Genomic DNA, 9,841 nt, shown 5'->3' with positions numbered 1-9,841 from the left:
CAACAATAAAGTCTAGTGAGTCTAAAGACTCAGCATGCATATATCATAGATAACAAGTAAATATATCATAAAATTTCATGCCATAGAAAGATATCATATCGTAAAGTGTAACGTGAAAATCGTGTCATGAGTAATTATAAATACGTGCATAACTGAACTGAAAATCATAAGTGAAATGTTGCTCGATAGAGCCCTCTCATTAAATAGCATATAATAATTTTCTGTTGAGAATATGTTTTACGCAAGTGGCCCATAACGTGAAATGAATCGTCTGATCAAACTAAACCACATTACACTGGGCGGTAGAGATCTACCAATACATGAACATGAACTGAACCGGTCAGTGACCACCGGATGAAGTAATAATCCCATGATAAGCTGCAATCCCATGAACGTGAAGTGGCCACAAGCAATATCGCATATATCTCAAAAATGAACATTTTATATTTTTATGTACGTAATATAATTAAATAACATCATTAAATATCCTGTATTAATTTACCAAATGGGTTGGGTCGTTCTCAGGCTTGCTGCGACCTAAATCTAACATGAGACAATTGCAATCAATCTTACTTGACAAACGGTTCGTAATTGAGCCCAAAAACGAGACAATTACGTCCATCGACTTAGTATTTAATCATGACTTCGTGCCAACCCGAACCAACACCGAACCATCAGTTAGTCATGATTAAAATACACCTAAAATGATGAAATAATGCTCCTAACATTACAGTACTCGAAATTTGTGGAATTGAGGCCAAAAACATGAAACGCTCTTTCGAGAGTCATTTTGGCACATTGCACCGTAATTTCTCGTACGGCATCTAAACTTAACCGAATCACAAACGGCCAAAAATATGACTTCCTAAATCAATGAGGCACTGTCTAGTCCAAGGCCATAGGCTAAAAGCCAACCAATAACTCAAACGAGCCTCTGAACCGAAGCACAACTTGCTGTCAAAAAAATACAGCAGCCGCGCTTGCACTTGCATGCGTCGTTTGCGAGGCTAATGGCCATTGGGACTTGAACAACTGACCAGTGCCTCTTACCAACATCCTAAGGTGTGGCTTGAACAATGGCTAAGGGCCCTAGGCCAGCCACAATCCAAGCAACACCAGAAAAGTTGCCATGCTTCCACACGAGGGCCAAATTTGTGCGTGCGGGGTGTTACGATTTGTTTTGCTGTCATGGATCATTCTAGTGGACATTTGATTGACCATGGCATGATCTAGACATCATGAGGTATGGTGTGAACTATGGCTAAGGGCCAGAAGCCAATCAAGATCCACACCAAACCCCAAAGCCGAAAATACACATGCATGAAAATAAGAGGGGTGGAAGGGGGGGGGGGGAGTGCTTGTCTTGTTTTATTTTTAAAACCGATGAAGCCATGGACCAAGCCTTGAAAGGCCGACTTGGTCACGTCTTAGACAAGCGAAGGAGAGATTCTAACCATGGCTACAGCTCCTAGGGCAGCCAAGATCAGAACTTTCCTTCTTGACAGCAAAACCAGGACAATCGAGTTTCAAACTGCACTAAGGGGGAGGTTGCTATCATTTCGTGTTGTTGGAGGGGGAAGGGACTGAAACTGATGCGATTCTTCAAAACCGAAAAGCAAACGCGGTCAAAATCTGAGTCACGCCCTCGATTCGATGGAATAAAGAAACGGTTGTGTTTTCCCGATCTTTGAAACAAGTAATGGATAGGTGTGATAATCGCCTCTAGATCACGCGGTCTAGCAACAATTAATCAACAAGAGAAACAATCGCGTTTCAAGAGAACCTCCAAAGAACCCGCCCTTGGCAACCCTCGTGAAAATCGATCGACAAACGCCACAAAAGATAAATCTTTTGATAAGTTTGATTTGATACAACGCAAAAGTTATAACGAAACTTAAGCTTGTATTGAGAGAATTCTCAAAGGAATTTTCATAAACTCAATAATGAACAAAAGTTTTTTCTACAATGATAAAATTTGTCTATATATTGATACCAAATCAGAAAGATATCAAATCTAGTTACCTAACTAATTAAAACTCTAAATTAAGTAAAAATCTACGCCAATACGAATAGGACACGGACCCCGTGTATGCCTCCGGGTGAGGGTCCGTGTATACTCGGGCAAAATTATTCTCCAGCAAACAACGGGCACGGACCCCGTGTATGGGTCCGGAGCAGGGTCCGTGTAGGCTCGGGAATTCGCCTTCTCGACTGTACTGGGCACGGACCCCGTGTGCAGGTCCGTGCTCGGGTCCGTGCAGCCTCGGGTCTTTTGAACAATGCTTGAATAATGTCCTTTGGCTTTTCCCACGCACTCCCATGCATCACGAGACCTACTTCCTTGCTCATCAATCCTTGTAGGGCCTCTTTGAACTTCCTTAGCCATCCTTTGAACGCCATGCCCGGCCAGATTCACATCATACTCCCCTTCTTCAAAAAGATTTGTCCTCAAATCTTGCCCCCTGCCCAAAAACGAAGCAAGTTAGTAATAAAAATAAATAAATTATCAACATGCTTACCTTTCAGCACTAGGTTGTAGATGCCACCGCTCACACGCGCCATCAACGCCTTGATCCCTAACTCCATGGCAACATTCACTATCAACTCATCAACATCAATATATACCAAATAATAAATGACACCAAATGATAAAATACCATTAAGTATCACAAAAATTAAATTCCTCCCCTTCTTAGACCTAGTCAACACAAAAATGAAATCCATACAAGTGTACGACCATAGCTCACTAGGAATAAGACATAGTTCATGCATGACATAAGAGTCTATCCCAAATGTCAATCTCTTATATGCAATGCATGTTTCACAATCCCACTCAACATACCTCTTCATATGCAACCAACATATATAATCATGCATTTTATCAATGATGAAATCACAACAATATGCATCACTAGCGGGTAACTCATAAAATGAGCATAACATGAACAACTTAATCTCCTTAAAATTATATTCATCATGAACAAAGAAATTATTATATTCATTTAACTCACCACATGAATTTAATTCTGATGCACATAGGTCATTGCCATGACAAAGTGTCAATTGGACAATTTTTGAACACTCAAAATCAATAACATTCGAATCTAATTCATGAAATACATATTCATTCTCAATAATATGACACTTAGCTAACAAGATTAAATCACACTCACATCTCCTAAACATCATATTCTCAACTTGTTCCCATAATTCTTGAAAACAAAACAACAATGAATTAAGGTAAGGAAGAAAATCATACCTCCTAGGTGTTGTGTTGACAACTAACCTTACCTCGTCGCTATGGCTCTTGAATCCATATGTTCATCCCATTGTATCCTCACACCATCAACACTTGCTAGCCTCCCCATCATGGCATTACCGTAATCCTGCAAAGAAGAAGTAACAATGCTCGGGGTCGAACCGGCTATATCATCATAATGAGAATAAACCACTTTGTACAAAGGTACATGTAATGGTTTATGCAATAATAAACAACTCTCAACCTCACTCTTTTCACTCTCTTGGGCCTTTAATTCATTTTTTTTTTCTTTTTCTTTGGCCTCTTTTGCATTTTCATCTTTTCTCTCTTTTTTCTTTTCTATGGTCATCTCACTCTTTTGATCACTCATTCTTTCGGCCATTTTAATTTTCTTTTCGCTCAATTCCTGAAGTGTTAATTGAACCTCAAGGACTCCTTTAGGATTCAATTGGACAAGAGAAGCACAAGATCTTCCAAACATGTATGCAACATATCTTCCTCTTGCCTACTCTCCTCCTCCATAGTAGACAACTTAAAAACTTCTTCACTACTCAATGATTCACTTTCCACAATGTGTTGTTCAACAGTACCCGTATCATCAACTAGTGAAGTACCATCATCATCAACTCTACTAACTACACCCTCATTCTCCACTTGAGATTCAAGCTCACCCACAACATCAACCTCCATTTGAGATTTAAGTTCAACTGGCGATTTTACTACGGCCACCTCCTCACGCGGACATTGGGTAATATAATGTCCAAACTCTAGACACCAAATATATTGAATATCATAAGTACTAAATTTTGAAATTTTAGATGTGCCTTGATACCCATGTTTCGAGACAAACTTCGGTCTAGTCATGACCTTCTTCTTTGGCCTACCACTGCCTTTCTCTTCCAAGCTCGCCCGCCAAGTGGATGCCCATGAATCATCATACAACCATGCTCATCTCTCCTACCACCGCTCATATTAAAGTGTGTTGGAGCAAATTGCTTCCTCATCACCATTTTCATCTCATCCCAAGTAACTATAGGGTCATCCCCACATCGTCTCCTACGCAATACTAACTTATCCCACCAAGTCGTAGCATAGTCGGTAAACTCACTGCAAGCTCGTCTTACCATCATTGCTTCAGTATAATCATCCCGGCTCTCAAATACACACTCCATTCTCTCTTCCCACTCAAGGTACGCCTTTGGATCGGTTTCTCCATTGAAAAATGGAATGGTCATCTTCGTGCCACTCAGTCTATACCCTTCTCGGCTTCTATACCCCTTATCCTCATCAAATCTCCTATCATCATAACGATCCACGTGCAACAGCCTATTTCCTCCAAATCCACTACCTCGCCTCTTCTCATTAGCAATACCCTCAAGCCTATCCAACCTTTCATGTAAAGGCTTAAGCTCCTTCTCCCACATTTTATCAAACCCCTTCAACATCGTTTTAAATTGACGATTGTCAACCATTATACCTGCAAGAAAAGGTTAGTATAAAACAATAAAAGATTAAAGTTTCCTCACCACAAATTCTCACTAGTCACTCCAATGAAAATTCACTCGCACTCGTCTTTTTCCCTCACCACAAAACCTCACAAATCACTCCAATGAAAATTCACAAATCACTCAAATATTTTCACTCAAGTGAGGATTCTCAAGGAGGCGTTTAAGTCTCGTGGCTTCCACGTATCAAACTTATGAGTTCAATCCTGTGACGCTTGAAATTCGACTCACTTAGACCACACAAGAACAAGAAACTTCGAAAATTGACTAAAATGCGACTAAACGATAAGGATAAACTTAACGCTGAAATATAAGCGCTAAAATTCCAAGAAACACCCGATTCAATTAAATTTTTTTTTTGGGTGAACAGTAGTTTCCGGCAATTGAACAGTACTTGAACAGTAAATCCGGATTGAACAGTAACTCCGGATCGTGAACAAATCCGGCTGAATAGTAACTCAGGCAAATGAACAGTAAGAATCGTCGATGAACAGTGATCCGGCGATGAACAGTGAAATCGGCAATGAATAGTGCTTCCGGCATGAACAGTTTTTCCGCCGCTTTGAATAGTAACCGTCGGATGAATAGTGCCGGCAATGAACAGTACCACGAATTTTTTTTTTTTCAACAAATCTGTTGATACTCACGGGAAATTTAGGGTCCGATCCACGCAAGCGTCACTAATCCAGACACGGGCTTCAAAATTACCCTGGGCCTGAAATCACAAATAAGACCGTTAGGAGGGGGCTAGGAGGGTGTTCTGGCGTAGCCCCTCCGACGCTCAAGTCAGAGACTGAGGATATATGGGGGGAGCAGTTAAGGGTGCTGCTGAAAACAATATAGTGAATCCTATATTATACACTAAAACCTGAAATTTATAGGAGAACACCTGGGCTTGTCATGGACCCTTCACCTGTGGGCCTTAGATAAGGGCCTGGAGTTTGGGCCAGATCTGGATGGGCTCATCCTTGGGGTATCACCAGTCTACCCCTCCCGAGTCGAACTGAATCGTAGGTTCGAAGTTCGATTAATTGTGTTGTCCTCGGGTTACCGGGTGCGAGTTGGGTATTTTTCCCCGGATGTTTAGTAGTCTCCACAAGTTAATCCTCTCTCACTTCATTCTCATTTCCTCCTCAAAATTTGTTTTGCTTCTCCCCAACACCTCTCCCTTGCTAGCACCACGCCTAACACCCTCGCCTACCCTTCCCAGCTTGCGCCTTCTCGCCCTTCGCTCCATCCGCAACGCACCTTGGCCCAGCACACTCTCGCCCATCACTGCCCTTGCTCTCGCCCCGCCCTCTCTTTTGCCAAGTGCTCGCCTTACTTCGCTTCGCCCCTTCGCCCAAGCCCTCTCCCTCGCCTCAACATGCTCGCCTCCCCTCCCCATAGCAGCCTCGCCTACCCTTCCCAGCTCAGCACACCCTCGCCATCACTGCCCTTGCTCTCGCCCCGCCCTCTCTCTTGCTGAGTGCTCGCCTTACTCCGCTTCGCCCCTTCGCCCAAGCCCTCTCCCTCGCCTCAACATGCTCGCCTCCCCTCCCCATAGCAGCCTCGCCTACACTTCCTAGCTCAGCACACCCTCGCCCATCACTGTCCTTGCTCACACAAGCGCCACGCTCGCCCGAGCGCTCGATCCCCGTAAACTCTGCTCCCCCAACAACTTTCGTTATCGACTAACCAAACTTTTCTTTTTTTCTCTCAAACTCTGTTCCTCTGCTAGGCGATGCCTTAGCAGGAAAATTTAATTCTCCTCCTCCACTCTGCTCCTCTGCTAGGCGACGCCATAGCAGGAAAATAACAATTCACCACCTCCACCCTCTAACTCCTCTTCTAAGCCGGGTCTTAGCAGGAAAATAAAAACTCAATCTCTCCATCCTCTAACTCCTCTGCTAGGTGACGCCATAGCAATAAGATAAAATTCAACGCGCCCACCCTCTAACTCCTCTGCTAGGCGATGCCTTAGCAGGAAAATAAAATTCAGCGCGCCCACCCTCTAACTCCTCTGCTAGGCGATGCCTTAGCAGGAAAATAAAATCAACACATCCACCCTCTAACTCCTCTGCTAGGCGAGACCTTAGCAGGAAAATAAAGATTTCAACACCTCCACCCTCTAACTCCTCTGCTAGGTTACACCTAAGCAGGAAAATAAAGAATCAACGTCTCCACCCTCTAACTCCTCTGCTAGGTGAGACCTTAGCAGGAAAATAAAGATTTCAACACCTCCTCCCTCTAACTCCTCTGCTAGGTTACACCTAAGCAGGAAAATAAAGAATCAACGTCTCCATCCTCTAACTCCTCTGCTAGGTGAGACCTTAGCAGGAAAATAAATATTCAACATCTCCGCCCTCTAACTCCTCTACTAGGCGATACCTTAGCAGGAAAGTAAAGATTCAACACCTCCATCCTCTAACTCCTCTGCTAGTGATACCTTAGCAGGAAAATAAAAATTCAACACCCCCGCCCTCTAACTCCTCTGCTAGGCGATGCCTTAGCAGGAAAGTAAAGATTCAACACCTCCATCCTCTAACTCCTCTGCTAGGTGATACCTTAGCAGGAAAATAAAAATTCAACACCCCCGCCCTCTAACTCCTCTGCTAGGTGATACCCTAGCAGGAAAATAAAAATTCAACACCCCCGCCCTCTAACTCCTCTACTAGGTGATGCCTTAGCAGGAAAGTAAATATTCAACACCTCCACCCTCTAACTCCTCTGCTAGGAGACACCTTAGCAGGAAAATAAAAATTAAACACCCCTGCCCTCTAACTCCTCTGCTAGGCGATGCCTTAGCAGGAAAGTAAAGATTCAACACCTCCACCCTCTAAATCCTCTGCTAGGCGATGCCTTAGCAGGAAAGTAAAGATTCAACACCTCCATCCTCTAACTCCTCTGCTAGGTGATACCTTAGCAGGAAAATAAAATTCTTCTCATCCTCACACACAACAACATCCACGAACTTAATAGAATAACTTGACTTTATTAAATTTCAACTGATAACATCAGACAAATTCAGAAACGAAATACAGAAAAATTCAAGTCAAGATCAATATTCTCTACGGTGGTAAGCGTTCCCGAGCCTCTTTAGAGCATTTCTCGGTGCATTCTCCAACTTTCATCTCTGCTCCTCTTGTACCTCAACAGGACAAAGTTACCCACTTCTTCCTTTCCCAATCATGTTAAGCTCCACACGTGATCTTTTTCCCTCCCCCCTCACTACCCCTTCATAACACCGACACGCGACTTTTTGGTCCCCGCACAAGACTCCAACTCCTTTTCCCACAGGAAACTTAAGCTTCTGATGATAAGTGGAAGCTACGGCTCTGAAATCCTTCAGGGCTGGCCGTCCTAGAATTCCATTATACGCTGAAAAAGTATCCACCACGGTGAACGCTATCATCTTTGTTATCCGCCGAGGATCAGTTCCCAAGGATAGGGGAAGCACAATCTGACCCAAAGGTGGGATGACGTGTCCTGCAAACCCATACAGCGGGGTGGAGACCGGCTCAAACTCAAATCCTTCCACCTTCATCTGATCCAACATGCTCTTGAACAAGACGTTCACGGAGCTTCCATTATCAACAAATATCTTTGCCACATCATAATTGGCAATGGTGGTCGTTACCACCAAGGCATCGTTATGTGGAGTCACAACGCCTCGGAGGTCTTCCGGCCCAAAGCTGATGACGGGGTCTTGTGGTAAGCCTGCACCCCTAGATATCTAAAAGTTCTCCAACCTTCTCCCATGTGCCTTCCGAGCTCGCCCACAGTCTCCATCAGTAGCATCCTCCGAGATCATATGAATCATTTCTCTCGTAGGGTGGTTATCCTCATTCATTCCCCTCCTCGGTTCCACGAGCTCCTGAGGGACATCTTGACATCGACCTTCCCCTCTCTGCTCACCCATCCTCTGATTTATCCATGGAGGGCCTTGACCACGCCTAGGGGGCGAGCGAGACCTTTGTCGACTCCTGAATAAGGATCCTTCTCGTCTATCCCGTGAAGGCAATCTAGCACTGCACCCAACCCTTCGCAACTTCTCCCACCTCCCCGCGGGCTCCCTCACCTCCATCACTCCGTCCCGACTCCTATCTAGGGGAACATGGGATGAGAATTGTCTTCTACTACTAGTTCTGTCTTCCTCTCTTTCCCCCGCACCCCTCTGCCTTCCTCCTTTCTCCGCTCCCTCAACCCTACTTCCTCCGGGCCGTCTCTCCATCCTTCTGTACCATTGGGCATCTTCCAAGTTTACATATTTCTCAGCTCGAGCCAACAGATCATCATTGCTCAACGGAGGTTTCTTGACCAGCGACTTGAAAAACTCTCCTCCCCTCAGTCCTTGTGTGAAGGCACTTATCATGATATCCGGGGTAGCCGCTGGTATCTCCAACGCCGCATTGTTAAAACGCTGGACAAATTCTCGCAAAGTCTCGGCCTCTTGCTGTTTCATCACGAACAAGCTCAAATAATTTTTCTGATGTCGCTTACTACTGGCGAATCTGTTCAAGAAAGCCGTAGCAAAATCCTCAAAAGACTGTATCGAGTTAGGCTGCAGGGTATTAAACCATTGCTGGGCAGACCTCACCAACGTGCCCAAAAACACCCTGCACCTGACTCCATACGAGTATTGGTGCAACAGAGCCGCATTCTCGAATCTTCCCAAGTGTTCCTCGGGGTCAAAATTTCCATCATATTCTCCAACGTTTGATTGTCGGAAATTCGGAGGAAGCCTTTCTTCTAAAATGGCTAGTGAAAAAGGACTTCCTCTCTTGGGTGCCGGCTCTCTGCTTCCCAACTGCTGCCTCAACATCCGTATTTCCTTCCACATCTCTCCTATCTCACTAATCTCCCCACTTTGGTGGGGCTGTGTCTCTTCAACTCTGCTCTGGTGGCCCTCAGCATCTTCCTCTCACTTCTGGCGAGTGGCCTGCTCTTCAGCAAAAATAGACTCTTGATTCCTCTTCATTGCCTCATCCACTGTCCGAGTGATAAATTGACCCAACTGCTCTAGGGTCAAGTTCCCCACATTTTCATTAGGACGGGGTTGCTCGACCCTGTTCTCTTGACGAGGTTGTTCTGTTCT

General features: G+C 44.4%; 1 protein-coding gene across 1 annotated transcript; it reads right to left on the bottom strand.

Moving 5' to 3' along the window:
* Positions 1-7,909: 7,909 nt before the first annotated feature.
* On the bottom strand, positions 7,910-9,586 carry LOC140805467 (uncharacterized). Its single transcript, XM_073161737.1, has 2 exons — positions 8,496-9,586; positions 7,910-8,438 (listed from the first exon to the last, which is right to left on the bottom strand). The coding sequence occupies exons 1-2, from the start codon at positions 9,584-9,586 to the stop codon at positions 7,910-7,912; spliced, it is 1,620 nt and encodes a 539-aa protein (XP_073017838.1).
* Positions 9,587-9,841: the final 255 nt, after the last annotated feature.

This window comes from Primulina eburnea, chromosome 11 (assembly GCF_022965805.1).
Source record: "Primulina eburnea isolate SZY01 chromosome 11, ASM2296580v1, whole genome shotgun sequence".
In the NCBI taxonomy this organism is placed as follows: domain Eukaryota; kingdom Viridiplantae; phylum Streptophyta; class Magnoliopsida; order Lamiales; family Gesneriaceae; genus Primulina; species Primulina eburnea.
This window is presented reverse-complemented; position numbering and strand designations above follow the sequence as displayed.